This window comes from Gadus morhua, chromosome 9 (genome assembly GCF_902167405.1).
Source record: "Gadus morhua chromosome 9, gadMor3.0, whole genome shotgun sequence".
Classification (NCBI taxonomy): domain Eukaryota; kingdom Metazoa; phylum Chordata; class Actinopteri; order Gadiformes; family Gadidae; genus Gadus; species Gadus morhua.
Genome location: NC_044056.1, coordinates 14,989,334 through 15,014,111, shown reverse-complemented (window position 1 = coordinate 15,014,111; position 24,778 = coordinate 14,989,334). Strand labels below are relative to the sequence as shown.

Genomic DNA, 24,778 nt, shown 5'->3' with positions numbered 1-24,778 from the left:
ACTGGCATGAACTTTTGTGATATACAAGAGAACAAAACACTGTCCAAGCTTCGTTGGTCTAATGATGTATTAAAAGAGTAGGAATACAGCAAGACATGTTCAGCAGTGCGTGTGTGTGTGTGTGTGTGTGTGTGTGTGTGTGTGTGTGTGTGTGTGTGTGTGTGTGTGTGTGTGTGTGTGTGTGTATGTTAGTGTGTGTGTGTGTGTGTGTGTGTGTGTGTGTGTGTGTGTGTGTGTGTGTGTGTGTGTGTGTGTGTGTGTGTGTGTGTGTGTGTGTGTGTGTGTGTTTATGCGATAGCCAGCAGGGTGCACGTGTGTGCTTTGAATGTGTATATGTATGTGACTGTTTTCTCATGTATGTCTGATAGTGCCTTGATGAGTGTGAGGGTGCACTCATATGGGTGGGTGTGCACCATGCATGGTTCGCATTGTAGACACATACGAGACTGTCAACGTGTATGGACGGACAGCTGCAGGGGGGGAGAGCCAAACACAGTGCAATGCCGTCAAGTGTGTTATGTCTGTCAGATACAATTAGAGTCCTCCATTTCAACCCGAGATGGTGACTGATTGCGGTTCAGCATAAAGGTGTCAAGGTAGCTGCCATGTAGGTGTGGTTTGAGGGATGCAATGCATTGCACATGCAACTGATGGTTATGCCTGAGATACAAATATTGGAACCAAGCCTCTTGATCGTTATTGCTGTCAATACAGAACGTGGGTGTTATACTAAGAAGTACAATTGATTGTCCTATCATTTCTTCTTTCAATTTGAGTATATGACCACTATCCTAAATCCAAATTAAAATAATACTGATGAGACTGTTTCTGTAAAAAAAAGAAAAGAAAAAAAAAGAAATAGACCATTTTACTTTATTGTCACAGCTGTGTGAGGAGAGAATTCTATCTGGGCCAGAAATGGTTTCACCTCATAGCAAATTGCATTCTAAGCCTACAACCAATAGTTTCAGTTCACTTCTAATGTGACCTATATACAACATTAACACAAATGTATCTACAAGCCTGTAGCAGTAAATATTCTACAATTGGTATTCAATCTGAACATACCTTAAAACAAACAGTATTTTAGTTCAGATGCGTTCTATATATTTTTTAATATTTGTGTTTAACAATGTGCTTGAAAAGCCTTTGGCTTACAACAGACTGATAACAAAAGTAGAATTGATTATTGAGCATTCTTGTAGGACTGCCATGAATGCCACCCACTATGCTACAGCCAAAATACATATTGATAGACCAAAAGACAGACAGGCAGACCAGCATGCCAGTCTATACACTGACTGGTTAAGGTATAGCAGGCAGAGGGTAGAAGCAACATGCTGGTCCACCATGACCCAGAGCCAAAAGATAACACCATACACTTTCAGACAGGCAGATTAATGAAAGCCAATGGTAGAGTTTCTCTGCAGACCCCCCAAAAGCCTGACGGAGACAGAATAGTCTCACCCACTACATTCATTACTGCAGAAGCACAAAGCACAGAAAGAGCACACACAGCACTAACAAACTAGCTCCTTGTGAGTAATAGCTAAAACACTCATAAAGGAATACGTACACATTTGTTGTGGATAAAGTAAATATATGCCACTCTTTTCTTTTTTTTTCTCATCACAATATTTATGTGGCTTGATGCTTGTTAAAAAAGAAAAAAGAAAGTCTGGTGAGCACATGAGTGCTCGAGTGATTCAATGTTCCTGGGGAGTCAGCTATTCCGTGTTATATTTTCATGGAGGTCTCCTGATTAAATTTGGTTTTGTTTAGTGCAAGAATGCTTATTACTGGCCTTAAATATAATGAACAGTGAGAGAAAATAAATCCTCACGGCCGGAAGGAATATAAAAAAAAAAGGAAAAGCTATAGGGCAGTTAGTTTGGAATTAGACTCAAAGGAGCAGGATAGCTTAGTGGTGCCCAGCTGTGTAGACACCGGTGGGGCTGGGGCTATATTCAGGCTGGAGATAAAACTAGCCCAAAACTGACCGAGCCACCCCCACTCCCAGAAAGCCTCCTCTTCACACACATGTGTCTAAGTAGCCACTGGAGGACCAACAAAAACACCACCATGATGGTGGATTTTTGAATGTCGTTTCTTTTGGTGATCTTCTTCAGATGTACAATATTTTCTATAAGTGGTGGATGATGGTATGACATACAATCTGAATATTTTATGCCTGATTGGGATTTTCTCAGTTGGAACAAGTCACATATTTTTGTAGTACAATAAATAGTAAAGAGAAAGTCGATCACTGTGTAAGGCAAGTGGACGACGTGGACATCGAAATGTGTTGTCCTCTCTGGTTCCCTGCTTGTGAATACCGGTACACACTGTTACACTGGAAATAAAGCAGCCGTGGATATATATATGAAATCACTTATGTGTAAACAGTTGCTCTTGTTTGCCAAGACCACCTGTTCTTTCTGGAAGGAAACAAAGCTCGGGCATATTATGGGATCTGTTATCAGTGTGGCGTGCGTTGGGGACGCCTTGCAACGGAAGATGTTTATCCACATGGCGGAGTCAGTCTCAGATGGTTGGACTCTGCAGGAAGGCAGCCATCTCCAATGGAACTCCAACTGATTTCACAGAATGGAGCTATTCCAACATATTGACATATTTCCCTTTCTTGCAGTGTACACATATCCAGCTGTGCAAAAACAACCTCCACTGTCAATAAAGTTGCATAGATTTAACTTGCCATGAAAGTGCAATGTGTACGATGGAGCCCCTCCCAGTAAGTAGGCCGTAGCAGACTTTTAGAAGTCAGCAACAATGTTCTGACTCTATCTGGCTATGCAAATGTGGGAGATGAACTAGGGTAGCTCTGTGTCTGGGTGCCGTGAGTGGGAGGGGTTTTGTTGATATTCTTGTAAACACAGGTACAGGATCTCTTATTTTTAGAATATATCCATTATAGGATGGGATTTTACTGATAAATTATTGAAATCGCCATCGATCAGCACAGACTACTGACATGTCCATGTTATTTTCGGCTAAGAGCAAGTTGAAGTGATACCCAATGCGACTTTAAATCAGTCTGACAGCATATTATAGGAGGGAGGTGGGGGTGTGCAAATACTATTGTGCATATTACTTTCATATTTTTATCTCAAACACACTCTGAGGCATTAAAACAAAAGTCATTAAACAAGTCATCACAAAATCACAGCAGGAGTTTGGTAATGCCCCTAACAGTATCTCATTAAGCTATGACTTAGAATAAAATCCAAGGCACATTAACTGGGCTGATAATTCAATGAAGTTACTCATTTGGCAGCCATCTTGTTGTTGTGATGATCTTCTTTCAATCCTGCTAGTACAGCATAGGACGATCATACAGTGGGACTGCCCTCACTCTCATATAGAACATGTGATTTATAAGTGTGGATATCTTCCCATCCCCATTCTCTCCATTCATCCTCTAAAAGATTTCTATACATCTATCTCTTTATCTCTGCCCCACTATCTCTCTCTCGCTTCCTCTCTCTCTCTCGCTCTCTCGAACACACACTCTCGAAAAACAGCAAAACATCCACCATTAGACAACGGGGTATCAGCGTAATTAGAAAATGACTTCCTTTGCAATCCTAGCTAAGTAGTTTACACACTGTAATTACAGGGACAAAAATCATCTATTAAATCATTTCATTGATTGAGCTCATCAACCCAGTAGGATCCCAGGATTGTGTTCAGGCAAACATCTGGGCTAAAAGAATTAGCCTTTAGTCTCTCAGGCATCACACGGCAGCCAGCGCCATGCTGTTGACGCCGGACATGGGAGGAACGACTGTGGGTTCTTCAGAGTTATGTCATGAGTCGTACAAAGGCAATGGAACAATCCAACCCTTTCTGTCCCAGTCTCATCTCCACATCAGCAGTGCTACGGCTCGGAGGATGCAGAGGGCATTGCACCGACACGAAGTCACGTCTTGATAACTCTGAAGACATTGGACTCTCATCCTATACGACGTCTGAGGTCCTCGTACGAGTATATCGAAGCAGTTGTGAAAAACACCTCGACATGTCAACCTGCTTTTCTGTCTAGAGTGTGTTCCCTCGTTGTCCCTGTGACCTCTGCCCTGACTTTCTAACCAACACACGCAAGCGTGCGTCTGAGTGTGTGTGATTGTGTGCGTGTGCATGGGTGTAGGTGAGTGCCCGCAGATGAAGGTGAAGTACTTCGTCTCGTGTGCCGTGAACGCGCCCTGCCACTGTGTGTTGGCAACAGAGGCAAGTGTTTAATGTGGCAGCTGTTGGCCTTGTGGATTCTCACTAATCACTCTCTCCTGATTACTCTGATGAGTGTATGATGCTCTTAAATAATCAACCCGCGATGAAAAAAGATCAATAATTATCGTCATCTCCCTAAGTAGTGCAGCTGCACCCGCCTGCAATAATTACAACTAGAACCAGGGCGCCTTCTCCCGTCACTTAGCACCACTTATTATTAGAGATAGCGCTAATTGGTGCGGTAGTGGCCGACAATACTTTGCAGGGTTCATCATAAAACAGCCATGCCTGGAAGGTTACGACAGATCAGAGACTTGGAGCCAAGGTATGGTATTAAACATTGCATGCTGAGACAAAGAGATGATGTGACGTGGGGGAGCAGTAGACATTCTATCAGCGAGCCCCTCGGATAGCGTTTGCCACGTTTGCCCCCTCGCCATCCTCCCAGCCCCCTCCAACAACCGACCCCCCCACACCCTCACCCCCAACCCCCTGCCTCTCCCCCCCCCAACCTCCATCACCCCCCCCCCCCCCGCCCCCTTCCTTCCTTTATATCAGCCTGGCAGACACAATTAACATTTTCATAAAAACAATTCCCTGCCTCCGATAGTCCAATGTAATTTGTTTTCCATCTCTGTTCATTAATCATTGTTTAAATCGGTGAGCCATCCGCTCCACTCTGCCATCTGCACTCAGCTGTGCTACAGATATGACACCTTCCCTCTTAATGGGAGCTGACAGGCAGGAGAGGAGGGCCGTGGAAAATAGCTTCCTGCATGTGCCCTGTGTCTCCATCCCACATCCTGCCAGCAGGTGAAAGTAGGCTATTTAATGGGTTCTGATAAATCCCAAAGGCAAAAACGATTACAATACAACGCAAGAACGTACACAAGTTCCACTATATACTCTGCTCCTGCATCACACACACCGGCGCTATTTTGGCAAAAAACTATCAAGAAGAAGCAGAATGTGAAGCAAGGTTCACACAGAACAACACACAGACATACTTTGCAACAATGGCAATACATTCCACAATTTGTCGAAGCTTTTGGGAGCCCCCCCCCCTCCACCCCGCCCCTGCTAGTTAAATTAGTGCAGTGTTCCTACAATATGCTATTGTTTTCCTGGAATTGGGAGCAAGGTTATTAATTATTCACTGTTGTGTTCTCATACGAGGGGGGATATGCTTTTCACTCTATTGCCTCATAGCTCAAACACTTAGGGCCATGGTACCCGGGCAAATTTCACCAGGCAACATCATAGAGATAAAATAATCACAAGGAAGACATTCAAGAGACGAAAAGTTTCCAAGAGTTTTGAATGATATGTTCTGATTTGCTGCCCTCGCCCAAATTGAAAATTTCCTAGATTGCCACACACCGCACCGAAAATCATTTGAAGGAACTTCCCCCTTGTTGTATTTTCAAAATGAGTTTAAGCCTTTGACAAATAGCTAAGGCTTTTTCTGAGAAATCCTATTGAATGTGGTTGTGGGGGTGCCAAAAAGTTCATCTGGTCTGTTGATTTGAGCATGGATTACAGAAATTAAAATCATGTGTTCCATGTTCAAACAAGTGCTTCCTTCGGGGGGAGAAAGTTGCCAAGCAGAGCTTTGTCATGTAAGCCGTGTGACTTTCTTGCAGGATAATGAGAAAAGGGCTGTGGTGCAACATTTGATACAGTTTCATTCACTCACTCTCTCTCACAACAGCTCCCTCTCTCCTTATGGCAGCAATAAATTCAATGGGCCTTTCTATAGCGGCCAAGAAGGATCCTGATTAAATCAGTTAACCTCTTTGCAAACGCATATTCACTCCTGAATAGTGTCACTAACTCCCTCCCATAGTTATGAGAAAAAAATCCCGACACACTCAGGGGGCAAGGGTTTTTGGTCCAACAAAAGCAGCCGCTAGTATAGTAAATAACTAGTAGGCTATGTTCAGTATAAACAAAATCTGAATATTTCATGTTGATTGATCGTACTGACTGCCACCCACCTGCTCCTCCTCCTGTCCCACTGGAGCTGGCAAGAGGAGAATTCAGTAATTGAGAAGAGCAGAGCATGGTCTCTTTTTGCTCACATATGACAGATGGGGCATCATCGCTTCAAAGGAGAGCATTTGGAAAAGGAGGAGGGGGAGAGGGGGGGGAGAGCAAAGGCTGAGGGTGCATGGTTTTGCAGCTAGCTAAAGAACACCGCACAGGTGACCACGATTTAGGGACAGTCGTCACGTAGTTTTGTAGTTAAGTACAAATAAAAAAAGGCCGATGCCATGCTACATTTATATTGGCGTACTGAGTTTAAACGGAACAATGAACCCATCAACAGCTAGGCAAGCTGTATAAATAGGCACAACGTTATAGGCCTGCAGTTAGACACAGAAACTCCCAATAGGTTGTGTTTTTATAACAGACACCCGAATTAATACAGCACTAGAATAGGTGTTACAAAAACCCTAATCCATGTATGCTTCAAATAACTGAGTTAATTACCGGGACAACGGATTCAATCAAATTTGAGAATAATTTATGAAAACGAGAAGTCAGGATTAGTTGACCAGAAATGTGTGCACTGTGCACCGCTTTATTAAAAACGAAACGAATTATTGGTCATACGCATAGCCCTCCTCTGAGTTAAGACAACATGACATTATTTGGTTGATATGTTTTGACAATAGGACAAACACCTTCCAACAGTAGAGATGATTTACTCATAGCAAGAATCAGACAACGGGATGCAAAAACATGCGTGCCACTCCGAAACTCCGCTCGTATCATGAGCAAAAAATGCGACTTGTTTGAAACTTATTTACTTCCGCAAATAACCAAACTAAAAGAAACTGCTCTAAGAGTGAATCTTACCTGGGCAATGCGAGAAGTAGAGGACGCGGAGTTGTGACAGCCGGAGTTCAGTGACGAGTGATGAGCTGCATGACTGACTGCTGTACGTACGTATGTATGTGTATTTGTGTGCGTGAGTGTATGTGTGTGTGTGTGTGTGTGTGTGTGTGTGTGAGAGAGTGTTGAGTGTAGTCTCACGCTGCCCAGCCGTGTTCAGATTTCCGCTGTATTCCCTTCACTCAAGCTGCGGGCACGTCCGCGAGACGCAGGCAGTGGCTTGTTTTCTGCAATAATTCCAGCACAAACAAGCGCTAATGAAATTTTCCGACATTTAATTGGGATACTTGGGTGGTGATGTCCTAAAGCGAGATGTCTCCCTCATCTGGCCACAGGTGGAGAGTGAACTGACACCACGCGTGTTAAAGGGACATTAACCGCGCTTCGAAAGTCTCCGGTATTCTTTTTTTTTTTTACGATACATTTAACGAACTTTGATGGGAAGTACATTTTAAAAGTGCGATCCTGGATGTTTTCCTAGTTTTTTGGAATTATAAATGTTCAATTACTGTGCTACTACATATTTTAGTGTAGGCTGCATGCTGTTACATTACCGTTATTTACGAGACGTAGGCTATTGCATGTGTGACCTTTGTGCAAATGTCATATTGAATGCTATTTGATGTATTAGTAAGCCTGCATGTCAAGTGATGCTGAAGCTATAGGAGCGTATTCATTTCCGAATGCCAATGTACTGATCATTTAGTCAATCATAATTGAATCAACTGTAAACACATTCCACACATAAATGTAGCCTATTCAATGTAATGTTATAGTCGAAAGAACCAATACAAATATCCAAGGCAGGAATGACAGGTCCCAGACTTTTTCCAGACGATTTTCTGCAATTTATATTTCATTATTAAATAAATATACATATGCCTATATATAAATATAGATCACTGTAACATACAGCAAAGCACCAACAACTTTTAAACATGTTTGATTTAAACTTGAATTTGAAATTGACTCCACAGCCAGCACACTCATGGCCCAAAATCCCAAAGAAAATACTTAATAGTAAACTAATTGCTCACCTGATGCACTTGTGCATCAGAGACGAAGAGTTAATGTCAAACGATAAGCCACTTCGGATTCATGTTTGTAGTTGGATTTATAACCTGGGTAAGGTGCAGTTTAACAAGTACACAACGTGGCTTATCCAGAAGCCTGAGATCAGGAGCCAAGAGTGACTCTCTCTGGCCCTTGCACCTGTCCGGACAACAATACCCGCTTGGATCCTTCATCGCACAGCACTTAAAATCCCCTCTAATCCCTGCATGTAGATTTTCTGTTGTGTTCCAGGCTATTACATCGTTCACATTCTAGGTGTCTTTGAAATCCAAATGGTTCTCCTGTTCCAGTACAGCCCTTCACATCTTAACCCACATTAAGTCTACTGATTTGTGTCTCGACAACCCAATGCTACTAGGTTAAGCATTGGCTAATCTGTCTCATGCTACCTGGATTTTCATATTGGAGGAATAATCCTTCTGAGAGAGGAGGTGGGGCGGGGGGAGGCCGTCACCTCAGGACAAGTTTCAAAGCTTCTTATCAGAGTTCGCACAAAAAACACTTCATAAAAAAGTGAAAAGATAGTCTTTTAACTTGGTAGCTGCAGCTTTAATTAAAGCTACTTTGAAGAGTGAAGTTGATCTACTTTTATGTGCTCCTTCGCATACCCATCATGCCAAATACAAAACACCTGTCAAGATTCTTGATTTAAAATATTGTCACGCAAAAAGAAACCGCACGGATTACCAAAACTCTTTATTTTCTTACTAACTTGAAAACAAGAAATATTTTTTCCAGATATAAAGCTGTTCACATCAGTGGACAATACATTCAATCAACATGTCACAAGGAATAATAACCATTGATCACACAATCCTGTGTAATAAATCCAAAAGGAAAACAATGAATCTTAAAGTTGCAAAGCTTCTTTTTTTTGCCTCAATGTTGCAGACAACATAAGGGATCAAACGAAAAGCGGTTAAAACACTGACTTGTCACAACACATGTTAAGGCTCTGCCACAGGGGCGAATACCAACCAGGACAAGCACTAAGGCAAGGGGGACAAGTGTTAAGTGCCATTATAATGCAGAAGCAGGTGAACTAAGACAAACAAACAAAAACATCTAAAATAAATGCCATACATGAGATGCCGATTTAAGCGTTTGCCATTAGGAGTACTACACAACCTCTTCCCCCCCGGCCCAGCCCCCCAGAAAAAAACTAAGGGTGTTGACGAGCAAAGTATTGATCACCTCAATTTCCTCGTAACGCTTCACCTGTTCTGCCGCCCTGCTTTGAACTTTGAAACCCTCTTGGGGGGCTCGACAGGGGGGGCTGCGTCCGTGGTGCCCTCTTCCTGTTTCCTCTCCAGTATCGTCGGCAAAGCAGGTGGAGCGATGGTGAGGTGAGGAACAGCTGTGGGCATGGGATCCTTCTCCACCACTGTGCCTGAAAAAGCCTGGGGGGAAAAAAAGGTTCTCTGTCACGGAACAGTCGAAAAATACAAATCAAGAAACTGGTGCGAGGGCCAAAGCCAGAGGACCGGGTCAGACCTCGAAGCGGCTCGGTGTGCGTGGAAGTGCTGTGGGGCTGTCGTCCTCCGTGTGGCCGTCGCTGGTGTCGCTGTGCGGCGCGTCGTCGTGGCTCACACTGCGGCCGACCAGCCGCCGCTCGTCAAAGTCGGCGGCGCTGCTCTCGCTGGTGTCGCTGCACACACTGTTCTCCCGGCTGCGCGACTTCAGGATGGACTTCCTCGGGACGGGCTCCCCGTTCTTCACGTCCACAAACAGCCTGAAAAAAAAAAGAAACGTATCAACCAGCTTACATCCACAGTAGAGTAGAGATACCCTGCTTGGTCAGAAATTATCTGGGAGCGGCCTAAAGCCTAGAGATGTACTCACACATTGGTGGGCACAGACAACCTGATATAGATATACTCAGATTCGGTTTCACTTCGAAAAGCTGACCTGATCATCTACCGCTTACTTACAGCAGTGTTCTGGTTATTCATCAGGGAATGCTCCCAATTCTATTAACCTTCAACCATTGCTTGAACCACTGTGGTACATTGAAGAGAAGTGTTTGAATGTAATTGGTGGGGCGTGTTCCCGTACCTGTAAATGTCCACTGGCGAGGTGATCTTGTGGAGCTCATGGTGAGAGTGGCCGTTGGTGCCGTTGTTCTTCTTCTTCCTCTTGGAGTGAGTGAGTGAGTGCTCTTTACGTTCGCTGAACTTCAGAGTTGTGTTCTTTCCGGTGCATATTCTCACCTGGAGGGGGGGGGGCAGAAACACTGATGGATGGAAGAAGATATTGCTACATACTTGATTTTCTCCGGTAGCTCAAAATACCATTAATTCAGATAATGAACCTCCATCGACAGACCTTTTTTGGCTCGACCGTGTGAGAGAAATAGATGGTGGGCAAGCAATCTTCTTCTTCTTCCTCCTGCTCGTCTTCGTCCTTGGTCGTGTCTCCGCCGGGTGCCGCCTGGCTGACGAGCTGACCGTTGGCAGGACTGCTGGTGGCCCAGCTAGTCTTTGGACCGGGCTCCTTCTCTGGCTGGCTGCAGTCTGCCTCCTTCTCCTCTTCAGAGGAAGAGGAGGAGGTGGTGTCGTCTCCATTGGTGTCCCCGGTGTCAGACAGTCTGCCCAACAACCAGAACCGGACAGATTATTCAACAATGATAAATATCCATCATCCATCATTATAAAAGGGCATATTGATATTGTATTTTTACAAAATAATCGCTACTGATTTTCTTGCCTTTCTTGCCTTGAACGAAAAATCAACATGAAGATTTTTCTTTTGATATTCTGAATAATGAGCTGCATTAGTTATCCCTTATGATTTGAGGGGAAACAAATTATAGTGTACCACTGCAGTTATCAGCAGTCTTAGTTGATTCCAGTTGTAGAAACATTCGGTGTGTTTACATGCACTTCAAAATTCAGTCAAGCACCCAGAGTAACCCCCTTACGTTTATTTATTATTCATTTGGGGGATTTGCATACTCATTATCTCGCATACATGGCCACGAAGGTAACCAGGTTACGAAAGCTAGGAAGGGTTAGGGTTCAGTGATGCGCACCAAATCCAAATAATAACTTGACATAATCAATCCGTGATGGGTCAAAGGTTCTTGACTAATAATATTCTGTTGAACTACATCCTTGAGCTGATATGTAACATTGAATACACTGATGACAGAATGACTGCATTCAACACAATATGGTGAGTACGCGTGTACATGCATAGCTCATTTAGATATTTTTCAGATCCCTATTGCAGCACCTTTTATTTTTATCTTAGATCCCTTATTTCTAGAACGAAAGACATTTCCTTGTCGCAAACCAAACTGCTTAGAATAACCAAGAGCATAAAAGCGGAACCACTTCCCTGAACAGGCACGTGTCCTCTTGGCTCTCACCACTGACCAATTAAAGCCAATGGCCAAATGGTTGTGATTATGTCAGTAAAAATTCAGGAGCCAACTTAAAGCTGGTTTTTGTAGTGTATGTGTATGCATGTATGTGTATGTACCGGTCCTCTTCGTCCTGCAGCTCCTCCAGCTTCTCTAGTTGGTCCAGCCTGGCCCAGAGCTCTTTCTCAGAGAGTATCTTGCAGTATTCTTCATCGGCCTCTACTCCTTTGCCCTCCTCTTCTACCTCCTCCAAATCCAACACTGTATCCAACTTTGGCTTAGAGTTGGGTTTATGGGCTACCCTCTGCTTTCCTGTAAATAGTGAAAAAAGATTCTTAAAAATATGCAGGAAATATACCCTATGCATGATGACGCTACTCGATTCTAGATGTGATCCAATATGCCCAAGGGCACCTCATTTTGTAGCAGTGTAATTTGCAAGTATTTCAGTCTTTGGTTCTATCTACATAAAGAAAAAGGAAAGGGAAATTACCTTTGGTGACAACCGTTTCTCTGCTGCGAACCTCTTCTCGGATGTCCACGTAGCTTCCTTTGTTCTGAAGGAAAGGCCGGTTAGTAGGTCAGTGCTTGGCTTTATATGTCATGTGGAATCTATTTTAGGTGGGTATAAAAACCCACCGATAGTTCTTTGAGATCCTCTGTGAACCCAACTCTGGCTTCAAAATTCTTCCTAGTCTTGAGCAAGTCGTCGAGTTCACCCTTCACGTCTGTGAAGGGTGTAAGCAAACACACAAAAACACGGGCATCAGAGCTTGCATTCAAATTTTCTGTTTCGTAAATCAAGTGGTCCAAATGCTAATGAAAAGAAAAAGATGAACCACTTTCTGCCCTTTAATTTACATCTTCATACTGTAGGGCAGATGTGGGCTTTGAATATTTCCTGCCAACATACAACTCCGGATCATTACATCTTAACAACAATTAAGGCCTCTATTACTAATGGCAGTGGCACCCCTCCTGCCCTGTTTCTATGGCAATGGCGAGCCTCTCTAGTCTGTGTGTGGACTATGCACAGAGGAAAGGTCAAACGCTGAAGGCCTGACAAGTCAGCCGAGCCCTGACACATCTCGGCCAGCTCTGTTTGATTTGCAGCACTTAGGTTTTAATGGTGGGGTGGGCCGGGTCAGAGAGAAAAAAGAGGAGAAGAGAAAGAGGGGGGGGGGAGGCCGTGGCAGCACATTCATGCTTCACTTAACGCGCTAATAATGTTCATATTAAAAAATCCTTACTTAGGCTCATTTGACTTCATATGAGCTTTTGAAGCCCGGAATGATTGGCCGCCACAGGGAGCATTGTGTGCAGTACAGCAGCGCGTTTATGAAATATGTTGCATGTTTTACAAGCTACCCATCCATTTCCTTCGTCTCTGGGCTCGGCTGAAACTACCAGCAGAAGCCATATATGTATAAATATATAATATATAATGATAAATAACATGGAATTCTCAAGGTGACAGACTTAAATCAACATTATCCCAATTGATTGGTCTACTAAAATCATTCAATGTTAAATGAAAAAAGTATGTGCCGGATGATGGTACCTGCCTCTTTTAAGGCAAGTTAACGTGCTTTTAACAAACTGTATTTTTTTTTCTGTTTTGATAAATAGCGTTTTGAGTTTGCAAAGCATTCTGTAAGCTTCTCAGTGTCCACACATCCAATTCTTCCATAAATAAACATGCAAACCCCCTTCTAGCTTTGAGATGTCAGTGCCCTCTGCTGGTCAAGGAATGGCAGTATTGAGCAACATAACATTAAGACCGAACTTATGGAGCCCGAACTCAATACAATTTGCACAGCTCTGAACAGCTCTCAATCATACAAATACACTTGACTGATGGGATGCTTTGATCATTCTCAGCCTCACATGAAAGATGCTTTGGATAAAATCATCTGCTTAATAAATGCAAATGGTTTGCACATTTTTTACATTGTAGATTCAATTGAATTCATATTGTGGCAGGCTATATTCCAATATTCAATATTCCAAAACAAACTCACATTTCACCCTGTGATCAACGATTTTCTGAGCCTGCTTGGCAGAGCATTTGGCAAACCAGTTGTCACCAAGCAACACCGTCACCTCATTGGTGTGGACCAGTTTCCCCGGCATGAAGGCCAGCGGCCCAAAGGGAACCTGTTGTAGTGGATAATAAAACAAAGTTTAGGAGAAATCAACATCTACAAGAACAAACCTCTAATTAGTAAGGCATAAGCCACCGAACTTTCTTGAGAATACAGCGCTAGAGAATGATCATTTTCAAAAGCGAGGCAAAAAATAATAATTTGAGCGTGTCTGTGTGTACAACGTATGATCCTAATGCCGAGTGTTTATTTTGCATTGTGATCATCAAAGATGATTGGCCTTACCATGACATCATAGGACAGGTGGTCTGGAAGGGTACGCAGTCGGTCGTCCAGGGCCTCATAATCCCCTGATACCTTCTTCCTGTTGGGACATTGTTGTGAGTTTTTTACCATTATTTGCAACTTAAAAAAATCCCATTTACTTTCATTGTGGAATCACACTTTTTTGGCCGTAAACTTGTTTATTGTTGAAGTCCTTCAAGGATTTTTGGAAATACAACGTTTAACTTATATCAGAAAAATCTGTCAAAACGTTAAAGAATTAGACAAACTATATGCTGGATAACTTGCAAGGTAGCACATTGTGAGAATTTTGCTCAGTTGAACAGTCTATTCTGTCAGTTGAAGCTACTGGTAGCCTATCCTGAGCAGGGAGCTCTGTTTGTTCGACCATATGACTTGGCAGGGAAATTCAACCCAAAGGTCAGAATGTGAAATAAGCAAAAATGTCTGGTAAGAACCCTCTTCTTAAGCGGTCTGAGGGAATGCATTCACATCATTATAGATTTCACACACAGACACTCTATTATTTTCTTGCATATCTGTATTATGTGGAAAAGACTCACCAGTGCAGAATTTGCTCATCACAGCCTTTCACAACCTGTGGATGGAAAATATTTATAAATCCTAAATCAGTCAAGTACACTCTAATTCCGATTAAATTGTCCAGGGAACATGTAGCGGAATAACATACGTGGTCATATTGTGACTCTTGAACAAGGTGAAAAAGGAGTTTTATTCAGAGCACGTACCTTTAATACAATCTAGGATGCGTATAACGTATGTTTAACAGTAACCAGTTACACAAACCTTTCAGGGCTGCACCGTGTTATCTTATGCGATTGGCGGGTAACGTCAAAAACTATGACCGCAAGCGTTTGACCAGAGATGGCGCTATGCATTATGCTGATTTAGACGTTCCATTACAAACTTTTAAAGTTAAAGTTGGGGTGGATAGTAATAGGGTGGATAGGGGGCGGGGCATCGTCGCTTGGTAGAGGTTACATAAAAAATACAGTGTAAACAGAAGAGCATGAGCGAATCTACAATCTCCACATCATCCCCAAAACCTTCATTTTGATAGTGTTATTGCACATATATTGTCACAAAGAGAACTTCTTGATATTATTAAGCTAGGGGGCGGGTCTGTGCTTTAAACAACATGGTTTCCAGTCAGCTACATAAACATGACCTAGACATGTGACTGCAGGAAAGGGAGCTTCTCGAAAACGTGCAACCGTCTCAGGACGACTCACCCGATCCAATGGGAGTCTAATGCACAGCGTCCGGTAAATACACATACAAATAATAACAATTATGAAACAGTCGTCCATAGTCCACAAAGTCGTGCATCTCGTACACCGAAACCGACTTACAAAAACGCTTGCTGCTCCACCGCGTGCCTACGAGCATGGAAACTGAGTTTGCTGACTGCAGAAGTGCACAGCAATCTTATTGAAACTAATTTACCTGTTCATGTTCCTCTCGAAGCCTATCAACTCTCACTTGAGGATCTATATTCCTTTTACTTTTGTCAGCCATTGTCGTCCCACGCGTAGTGTGCATCAAATGAAAATGAAAGGATATTGCTCCAAAACAATCCTCAAGGGTTGTGAGTCCTAAAGAAGTGTTTATGAATGCAATCACAGATATTCCTGAGACCCGTTCTTGTCGTATTCATCAAGGGGGCAGTGCTGATTATCCACAATTTTAGAAGTGCTATCATTTCACACTCTCATTTCAGGATTTTCGTACGACCACAAAAACATCCACAGAAAGGTATTACATCCGACGGTCGTCACTGATCCTGCGCCATGTTTCTATGCTTGTACCCCGAGGTACTCTGGGTAAATGATATATATAACTTTATTTAAAATCGGACAGGTTTTGATTACAAATTATTAGAAATTACAGTTTTATACAAATAACATCTCAATAAAATCGTCGGTATTGATAGTATCAAGTGTAATAGTCGCTTACACTTTTGATTTATGCAATTCTGACAAACACATCTCCCATCGAGCATTGCGACCATGCGCGAGATCAGACATCGGATAATAAAGGTGAATCTCTCAAGAGTTTTGTAATAAAAAGACAACAAACCGGCTGTGCATGAACATACCCTTATCCAGTAGGTGAACCTAGCATGTCTCTTTTTGAATACATCCGAGTTTTAAATTGTATAGAGAGGTCGTTTGCACATCTGTTTTACAAACGCTGATGATCGATTTGCCGAACTGAAACCGAAAATGTAATTATTCTTGAAAAAGACTGAATAAAAGCTCTATATGTTGATCGAGGACGTTTGGTTTTATCTACAGACTTTTTGGACTCTGATTTATGAATTAAAGCAAAGGATGTGTCTTTACTATAAATTAGCAAAAATCAATGTCGACGGGACAAATTACATGTACCTTTCATATGATTTTACAGAATGGCTCCAATCAACGATGTCATGAAGCTCTGTTGTGAGTTGTCTGCCAATCAGCAAATAAAGACCACAGTAAAGGGCTCAATGAAAGGTTCCGCTGCAGCCGGGGGTCTTGCCTTTGCTGGTGGGATGCTCGGAGGTCCCCTTGGTATTGCTGTAGGTATGTAGAGCCTTCTTTAAAAAGCTTGTCCAGTATAAATGGGGCTTTATTTACTTTGTATTATTCAACATGGAAACAAAGTTGGGATTGCCTGCTAGTTGGAGGGTTAAGATTGAACAAGTGTTGATTATTGTCAGCAGTTAAGATTAATTTACTTATATTAAAATTGTAAAAACATTTCCATGCTTTTCCTTCCATGAAAGGTGGTGCTGTTGGTGGCCTCCTGGGGTGTTGGATGACGAGTGGACAGTTCAAACCACTGCCCCAGATTATTATGGAACTGGCTCCCCAGCAGCAACAGAGACTGTACGAAGATGTCCTGGCTATCCTTGGCAACATGCAGTGGACAGACCTAGCCCAGCTAACTGCACTAGTGATGGGCAACTCCACCATGAAGCAGCAGGTTACTGCAGCCCTGCTTGGCTACATCACCAAGGAGCTTCAAGCTGAGGTTCATTATGTAGACTAGACCCTGGGAGATTGTAGGATATTATTTATCATAGGAAAGAAAGAAAATCCAATCAAAAGGTTGTGGTGTGTTTGGGTCTTTTTAATTGTTTGAGGTTTGACAGATGCACTCTTAAGTTATGCTGTGGAAAGTGTCAAAGTTAACTGGATGGATCAAATTGATTCCTAAGAGATATCCGCAAGGCAGCTATATTGCGATTTGTTTATGCTGGTGGTAGGGTCACATCTTTGGCCTTCAGGTTAATAAACCAAATTTTTGAATTATGTATTCTTTATACACAATAAAAAAAAAAAAGGAATTTCCTGTGGTATCAAACAAAATATTAAATATTTCTCATCGTAACCTGCCAATGTGTCAAACATATTGGTAGGTTGTCAATGTATTTATATTGGTTCCAATTGCAATGCCCGTAATTCCCTGCATTCTCTGGGTCCAATCCGGCAGAGTACTATATTGTATTACCTGTAGTTTACTGAGTACTAGAGGTAATACATAGTACTCAGTACTTCACTGTTATACCTTAAATTATTCACACTATAATATCTAGTTTCATGAGCATACACTTTCTGTCCTAGCCACTAACAAGACTTGTTAATGGATGATTTCCCCAACATTTACGTTAAGCAATGAGGTCACCCCTAATATTTACACATTTAAATGGCCATAAAAATATGCTTTATGCAAACAAGGAGTATTTGAGTCATACTTCAATCTTGAAATCAAATTGTTAACAGATGTATTTGCAGTTCTTTGACACCATGAGTAAAAAAAAAATAAGACCGACTAAACCTTGCGGTAGCATAAATATACTTTTATTAAGGTATATTGGCTGTTTATCCCACCTCAGTTTCCAAGACAGACCCATTTATATACACACATAAGGAATGAAGCGGGGTCTAACCTAACCCACAACAACCGTGTCTTCGTCAACAAATTCATAAAATGGCACCTCCAGATTAAGAGGGGCAGGGCCCTTCCTAATTCTTCCAGATGCATCGTAGTGGGAGCCGTGGCAAGGACAGTAGTAGCCTCCATAGTCTCCTGCGTTGGCAATGGGCACACACCCCAGATGGGTGCACACACCAAGGACAATGACCCATTTGGGGTTTTGCACCCGATCCTTGTCGTGCTGGGGGTCACGCAGCTCTCCCAGGTTCACACCCTCCTCTGTAGCAATCTCCTTCTCCGTGCGGTGGCGTACAAACAGGGGTTTTCCTCTCCACTTGAAGGTCATATTCCTGCCCTCGGGAATATCAGCCAACTTGACTTCGATTTTGGACAAAGCCAAGACATCAGCCGAAGCACTCATAGATGACACAAACTGGCTGACAACCGTTTTGGCAGCATAGACGGTCACCACAGTAGTTGCCCCGGTGACTAGGTAGGAGAACACCTTTCTTGCTTCGCTACTGTCCTGAGAGGACTTATTGGGGTCCTGTACTTCGGGACGTCGGTAGTCTGAGAAGTCAGGAACCTTGATGTCCGTGTGGGCGAGGCGGATTCCAGTAGCGCCTGTGAATTCAGAACGGAAATAAAATTGTGAAGATAAAAGTGGATCTCGAACAGGCCTAATGATGTGGTTAACACGGCTGATTAGGTGGGGCTAAATCACTATCCACAACCTGACAATAAAACCATAAACAACGATTACGTGGCCAGAAATATAAAGAAGGAAAATTGTTTGAAATTCGACTTAGACAAGCAATATAAACTGAACATAAAGCACTACGTCACTAACATGACATAACCCTCTCAACGTGTAGATTACATAAATACAAAACGATATATTATATAACTAGAAATAGAGAATATACATTCGATTTCTAGACGAAACCCAGCACAGGACACACCGAAATAGTTAGCTTGCCGCGACCTTACCATTAGCACTAGCTGCGGGGACGAAATCCTTGACAAGTCGAGAAAAAACCGAAGCATTAACCGTGGGTTTTGTGAATTGCAGGCAAGTCCCGATAGCGCTGCGACGAGCAGCGATTGACATCATTTTGAACAAAATAGTTATCGGTTTTTAACCGAGGACACGCCGACCTTACTAGCGCTTGCTACGAGCGGCTCCCAGAAGCGAACGGTGTGTGTCGCTCTTTCTGTGGTCCTACTGGATACAGGATAGTCGTTACAGGTTCCATAACACGCCCGAAAACAATACATAAGCAGGGGTTCAAGATTGCACCTTGAAATATTTTCTGTTTACTTTAAATGGCGGAAGAAACGTTGAATGAATTATGCTAGAATGCATTTTTAACAAGAGGACAAGTAATCATATAAACCATATAACCCACAAGCAGATACAGGCACATATAGGCCAATCGGGGTCCTCAGGATGTAAACAATGAAGGAAGTGCTTACTCAAAACTAGCAATGAAATCCAAAAGAGGGAATACAAAATGAAAATACCCAGACGAAAATTGTTGCTTTTCATAGTTTTTGCATATGTGGGATTTTCGTTCTATGCTGCATACAATGTATTCTTCGGCAGCAAAATAATTTCCCGTGTCCACAGGGTTGTGAAGAAAAATACCGTAGGCCCTCCAGGTAACTAATCGCTAAATAAAAAGCGTATTAAAAATGGTATTGACTTGAATGAATATTTTGTTTCGGGTCTTGCATTCTATCTAATACGCATAATCCCTTTTATACAGGCGGTGCAGTTGCACCATTTATTGAAGACGAGGAATGGAACCCATGGGAAGATGAAGAGGTGGAGTACAATTCTGCTCTCAATAGAAAGAGAGAGGCTTTCCAAAAGCATTTGGCACAAATCAACAAGAATAAGCCCAAACGATACAAGGTCCAAATATGGGGGAAAGCCGCCATTGGTAGGTGAACTGACGCATATCAAATCCCTATTTAGGTTTATGTAAATACGTTTTACCTTGGCCATATATATTTATAATGTAAACAGTATGTTGTGCTATACTTGCCTCACTTTTTTTTGTAATCCGATTTGATGCTTTTTTTATATTGTCTTCCATGCAACTGTAAAGACAAATACTTCATACTTCTCTTTTCCTCAGGACTTTACCTGTGGGAACACATACTAGATGGACCACTGCATCCTACAGACAAAGTAGCCCAATGGAGGGAAGGGGAGCTTCAGTCAGGGAAAATAGATTTCAGGTGTTTTTACTTCTTACATATACCTCAATCCTTCTGTCCACACTTACACAGTACACATTATAACTAGATACCTCCTCGACAAACTAACCAGTACATTTGCATGGACCCTAACTTATACTCCTTTCTTTAGCTTTTACACAGGTCCTGCGGTTGTCCAGGGACATGTTCCTCTTGACATGAACAGCCTAGTTCTGGTTCTTAATGGCCGTGAGCAGCAGAAGATCTCCTACTCCACACGGTGGCTGGAACATGTCCATGCTCTGGTGCAGGCCCGCACTGTCTCTCATGTGGCTGTAGTGCTGTTGGGTAATGAGCACTGTGTCAATGATTGGATCAGCCCGTACTTAAAGAGGAACGGGGGCTTTGTTGAGTTGCTGTTTGTGGTGTATGACAGCCCCTGGGTGAATAACATCGATGTCTTCCAATGGCCTCTCGGGGTTGCCACGTATGTTTGCCTTATTGTTACCATTTTGCAATCAGCCCTTAACTAATTCTTCTAACTTTACTGATTTGTCACTCTATACAATTGCATCAATCTCTGAAACTCTGATTGTATCTCAACAGATATAGACAGTTCCCCATTATCAGACCCAGTTTGCAGATGGTGACCTCTATCAGACCATACCTCTGCAACTTCCAGGGCACAGTTTACAAAAATTCCTCGAGAGAAATTCTCGTGCAGGTTCTGAAACAAGCTGACATTGAGAAAGACTGTATCACCACTGCAAGGGACAAGTAAGTAATCATTCATTCTTGTCAGTTACTGGTGACATCATATGTCATTAGGATGAACATGTTTGTGTCATTGAAATACAAATAATAACGTCACCCCGTGTTTTCTAAAATGGAGTAGCATGAAGAGCTGCAAGAATTGCTAGGTTTACATTGGATGTAGTTTAATGTTCACACCGTTGATGTTTACATTATGTTCTAATAGGCTATCCTATGAAATATGCTTTGCAGATTTTCCAAAGTTGTTTCAGGCTGTTTATATCCATCCTGTGTCTCAATCTGTCCTTAGGTGGCTTCCTCAGGAGACAGTGGACAGTTTGGGTCGCTACCAGACGGCTCTGTCCCAGAGTGATTTGACGCTCTGTCCGGTAGGGATCAACACAGAGTGCTACCGCATCTTCGAGGCGTGTGCTTATGGCTCCGTCCCCGTCGTTGAGGATGTTCAGAACCCTGGTGCCTGTGTCACTGGGCCCAGCTCGCCGCTGCGTCTTCTAAAAGCTGCGGGAGCACCCTTCATCTTCCTCAGGGACTGGAAGGAACTGCCGGCCATCTTGGAGAAGGAAAGGAGGATGGATCAGAATCATAGGATGGAGCGCAGGAAAAGATTGATAGAATGGTACACTACTTTCCGTCAACAGATGAAAGACAGATTCACTGAAGTCATAGAGGAGACCTTCTTTAAAGATATATAACAAACAAATGTTGAAAATCCACAATTGGTAATCCCCGCCACGGTTTTGAGCATTTCAAAAATATTCTATACTTTTGTGTAACAGATTGTGTGAAAAGTCCAGGCACAGTCTTGGTTTGCAGTAGAGTAATGTGCTAATATTGGTAACATGCATTGTTGCTGCTGGTAATGGAGTAACAGTGGAAGCATGTACATAGAATGTAACCGACTTCAGGAGAACTGGTGCTTTTTCAGACCCATCTCTATCCACTAATGACATGTTCATGTCATCCTATTCAGGCTATTTAAATATTTAAGTGAAAAGTGTTTACTGTTGCATCCCCTGTTTGTATATGTTACACAAAGAAAAAGTAAACACATATTGTTGTTATTTAAGTGTGAAGTACCCAGTTGGCGACAGGAGGGCTGTCCATGCATCTATAACAGATTGTTAGTTAAAGATAATGGGAGTCTTACATATGTGAGTGTTGTCACATGACAGATTGACTTGTGGCCTTTGTGGAGAAATAGGTTAATGTATTTTGGTGTAATGGTCATTTTTGTATTATTCAACTGTAGTGGTGATATTTAACATATATTTAACAATTTATGATGGTAGATACTGTATCGTTCTGTCAAAGTTGGCCAGTTGACTGAATATTGTTTTTAAATGCTCCAAAAGACTAATAATCTTGGTAGGCTATTACTATTTATATTATTACAATGAGGGCAGTATCAAGGCAGGGAATGATAGATTGCCTTTAAATGGTGTCACAGTTGTATACATTTAATATACTTTTATACGTATGTTTCTATTATTCATAATTGATATAGTGATTTAAAGTACACTACTCTTTTAGAAAAAGATAACTGCAGGTTAGAATGAATTGGTATGATTGAGCCAGAAGTATTTTGCTTTGTGTAAAACCTGAATATTTATTTTGTTGCTATATTTCTTATTCAAAACATAACGTTTGTTTGCTTCCTTAATTTTTCTATGTTGTAGTGCATGGAAAGCGTGCAATAAAATATTGTCGTTGGTCGGCCTGTCCATTTTTATCCAGCAGATGTCGTTGCAGGTTATTTTATTATCTGTATTGACTTGCATTGGAGGGCTACAGCTTCTGAATAACAAATGCAGGATAATAACGTCTGATTAATAACGAATTGGTTATTTGTATCGCCAAAGCAAGAAATTGCAAACTAAATTCTTAACGCAGCAATGTGCCATTGGCCAAACTTGTGTGTGGTCATTTTGGAATTACTCTGCCGTTCCATTTCTGTCCACTCAGTGCGCTGCAGTCTCACCAATCCCTATTTTCTCCTTTGAGGCTCCACCAGCTGTGGTGCAGTTCAGTTGACCTGCCCCGTGCCTGCCTGGAAACGTCGAGGGAGAGGGCGCACTGGTGGAAGCCTACCTCTGTACTGGGAGCTCCCAACGGGAACTTAATTCCATTCGAGTAACGTTGGATGCTAGTTCGTTTTTATTAGGTACAACCTTACCTTAGTTGAACTAGAATCGCGGAAAGTCTGTGGCAAAGACTTTCAAACTTAGTAAGTTGTTTTTTTTTAGTAACGAGCCTTTGCGCCGACTCAAAGCAGCAGAACAGATCGCAGCGGCAGAGCCAATAGTTCAGTGAATTCATTGGTTGGACCAGAATTCCGCAGCGGCGGAATTGAGTTCGTCTTCATCCTCGAGTCCTGGGAAGAAGAACAATGAATGTCTGAATTTTACTTAGCCGAGGGCAGTTTGCTCCCGTGCTTATTGTAAATTAATTTCTATATATTTTTTTCTACTTAGTTTAAAGAGGCTTACCGTGTGTATGTCGGATGCTGCAGGCGTGAGACTGGACATTATTCCATTTGTTGACAAATAGTTTAGAATAACTTTACTGCTCTCAGCAGAAACAAGCCTGAAAATGTCCACGCCGAGGTACAAAAAGGACAAAGAAATCATTGCGGACTATGAAAGTCAAGTAAAAGGTAAGGACAAACATTGTAAGCACAGATGCTTGTAATTGTGTGCGGTACAGTCTTACCAATATGGAAACCTGTCGCCAGATTCGACTAGTTCAGTCATCGAAATGTTTTATATGATTCAATATTTTTTGGTATTTCATCTAAACACACCACAGTGAGGTAACGTGAATCAGTTGACTTAAGTATTGTGATTGCACGTATTCCAGGTTACAGCGAATTGGGTAACGTTTATCGTCAGAAAGCTTTTTAATTGTATTCTTACACCGTCATGGGGAGCAAAACCCTCAGCAATATACAGTAGATTCACCTCTCACTTGTTGTCATGAAAAGTAACAAATCAGACGATAAACCGTAACAAATAGATTATAATTAGGTCCAGAAAGTCGACAGTCGTTTGTGTGGTGCATGCGTATGTGTTTGACGAAGAGACGTTCATATTGCCGTCTTTCCCTCTTGCTCACAATGGTGTGTTCAAGTGAATGTGGGAAGTTTTCCATTTCAGATGAAGGAAATTCCATATGAACAATTATTACACTCCAAACACATCTATTCGGTGACATTGTTATAAATAGCATTGTGCTTACTAAAAGTATGTCTAAAAGTAGGGCTGAATTAATTGTCAAAGGAACTTGCACTAGTTCGGTCTGTTTTGACTTGATTAACAGCTCAATGCCTGTTGGCAAATCAATTTACTTAGGTTAGGTTGATCCTCATCCTTATCATACACTAGCCTTTTTAATTAAAATTTTCGATTTTAAACCATTCTTGTACTTGACTTGGCATTTTAATGCAGTTTCTACTCTGAGGTTAATTGCAGCACTTGCTGGACGAACATAATTGCCCTTGGATGGCAAAAAACCGTTATGCCATTTTAAGGCTAGATATTGGGTTTCAGCTGTAGATAGTTTTAGGTACTACTTGTTAATTAAAAAAATAGTTAAAGTTGTGCCATTGAACTCCTCCCAGTTAGTAGGCGATAGACTTGGAAGTATTAAAACGACATAACAGTACTCTGACCACTAACTAACTAGCTATGCAATTGTGTGACGCAAACCAGCACGGCTCTGCTGGTTGGGTGGGAGGCGTTGTGGGAGTGTCGATGGTACTATTTTGGTAAACAAAGAGAGCCACGGGCCAGCCAGCAATTTTGTTTGTAGAATAAGTCCGTTATATAATGGGAATTGATTGAAACATTATTCAAATCACTATCGCTCAACATTGACTACGGAT

General features: G+C 42.1%; 5 protein-coding genes across 9 annotated transcripts in view; 3 read left to right on the top strand and 2 right to left on the bottom strand.

Annotated features, from left to right (window-relative positions):
• Positions 1 to 8,901: 8,901 nt before the first annotated feature.
• Positions 8,902 to 15,837, bottom strand: uri1 (URI1 prefoldin like chaperone). The gene is made up of 11 exons (XM_030367110.1): positions 15,442 to 15,837; positions 14,538 to 14,572; positions 13,975 to 14,053; positions 13,606 to 13,741; positions 12,224 to 12,312; positions 12,078 to 12,141; positions 11,704 to 11,896; positions 10,546 to 10,807; positions 10,276 to 10,430; positions 9,715 to 9,952; positions 8,902 to 9,620 (listed from the first exon to the last, which is right to left on the bottom strand). Exons 1-11 carry the CDS (start codon positions 15,535 to 15,537, stop codon positions 9,435 to 9,437), a joined length of 1,533 nt encoding a protein of 510 aa, XP_030222970.1. The 5' UTR covers positions 15,538 to 15,837; the 3' UTR covers positions 8,902 to 9,434.
• Positions 15,242 to 17,291, top strand: zgc:112052 (protein C19orf12 homolog). 3 transcript variants are annotated; one of them, XM_030367114.1, is made up of 3 exons: positions 15,242 to 15,260; positions 16,405 to 16,562; positions 16,766 to 17,291. In XM_030367114.1, exons 1-3 carry the CDS (start codon positions 15,247 to 15,249, stop codon positions 17,029 to 17,031), a joined length of 438 nt encoding a protein of 145 aa, XP_030222974.1. In that variant the 5' UTR covers positions 15,242 to 15,246; the 3' UTR covers positions 17,032 to 17,291. The 3 variants fall into 3 exon arrangements, with proteins under 3 accessions (XP_030222974.1, XP_030222976.1, XP_030222975.1); XM_030367116.1 differs by lacking the exon at positions 15,242 to 15,260 and adding an exon at positions 15,875 to 16,034; XM_030367115.1 differs by lacking the exon at positions 15,242 to 15,260 and adding an exon at positions 15,962 to 16,102.
• A 524-nt stretch (positions 17,292 to 17,815) lies between these two features.
• Positions 17,816 to 19,305, bottom strand: uqcrfs1 (ubiquinol-cytochrome c reductase, Rieske iron-sulfur polypeptide 1). The gene is made up of 2 exons (XM_030367113.1): positions 18,910 to 19,305; positions 17,816 to 18,543 (listed from the first exon to the last, which is right to left on the bottom strand). Exons 1-2 carry the CDS (start codon positions 19,031 to 19,033, stop codon positions 17,933 to 17,935), a joined length of 735 nt encoding a protein of 244 aa, XP_030222973.1. The 5' UTR covers positions 19,034 to 19,305; the 3' UTR covers positions 17,816 to 17,932.
• A 7-nt stretch (positions 19,306 to 19,312) lies between these two features.
• Positions 19,313 to 22,611, top strand: rxylt1 (ribitol xylosyltransferase 1). The gene is made up of 6 exons (XM_030367111.1): positions 19,313 to 19,581; positions 19,689 to 19,865; positions 20,064 to 20,166; positions 20,297 to 20,611; positions 20,731 to 20,901; positions 21,188 to 22,611. The coding sequence occupies exons 1-6, from the start codon at positions 19,434 to 19,436 to the stop codon at positions 21,588 to 21,590; spliced, it is 1,317 nt and encodes a 438-aa protein (XP_030222971.1). The 5' UTR covers positions 19,313 to 19,433; the 3' UTR covers positions 21,591 to 22,611.
• A 308-nt stretch (positions 22,612 to 22,919) lies between these two features.
• Positions 22,920 to 24,778, top strand: part of srgap1a (SLIT-ROBO Rho GTPase activating protein 1a) — a 74,805-nt gene continuing 72,946 nt past the window's right edge. For all 3 annotated transcript variants that reach the window (XM_030367109.1, XM_030367106.1, XM_030367107.1), the window contains exon 1: positions 22,920 to 23,551. In XM_030367109.1, coding sequence (XP_030222969.1) covers positions 23,488 to 23,551 — 64 coding nt within the window. In that variant the 5' untranslated portion in view covers positions 22,920 to 23,487. The remainder of the gene's footprint in view (positions 23,552 to 24,778) is intronic.

Excerpts from the sequence above, each read along its gene's own strand:
- uri1 (XM_030367110.1), bottom strand. The coding sequence starts at position 15,537 with ATGCACACTACGCGTGGGACGACAATGGCTGACAAAAGTAAAAGGAAT. Across the intron at positions 9,953-10,275 it reads TCGCCAGTGGACATTTACAG|GCTGTTTGTGGACGTGAAGA; the intron begins GTACGGGAACAC and ends TTTTTTTTTCAG. Across the intron at positions 9,621-9,714 it reads GCACACCGAGCCGCTTCGAG|GCTTTTTCAGGCACAGTGGT; the intron begins GTCTGACCCGGT and ends TTTTCCCCCCAG.
- zgc:112052 (XM_030367114.1), top strand. Across the intron at positions 16,563-16,765 it reads TCCCCTTGGTATTGCTGTAG|GTGGTGCTGTTGGTGGCCTC; the intron begins GTATGTAGAGCC and ends CTTCCATGAAAG.
- uqcrfs1 (XM_030367113.1), bottom strand. The coding sequence starts at position 19,033 with ATGATGTCAATCGCTGCTCGTCGCAGCGCTATCGGGACTTGCCTGCAA. Across the intron at positions 18,544-18,909 it reads CCCCGCAGCTAGTGCTAATG|GCGCTACTGGAATCCGCCTC; the intron begins GTAAGGTCGCGG and ends CTGAATTCACAG.
- rxylt1 (XM_030367111.1), top strand. The coding sequence starts at position 19,434 with ATGAAAATACCCAGACGAAAATTGTTGCTTTTCATAGTTTTTGCATAT. Across the intron at positions 20,612-20,730 it reads TGGCCTCTCGGGGTTGCCAC|ATATAGACAGTTCCCCATTA; the intron begins GTATGTTTGCCT and ends GTATCTCAACAG. Across the intron at positions 20,902-21,187 it reads ATCACCACTGCAAGGGACAA|GTGGCTTCCTCAGGAGACAG; the intron begins GTAAGTAATCAT and ends ATCTGTCCTTAG.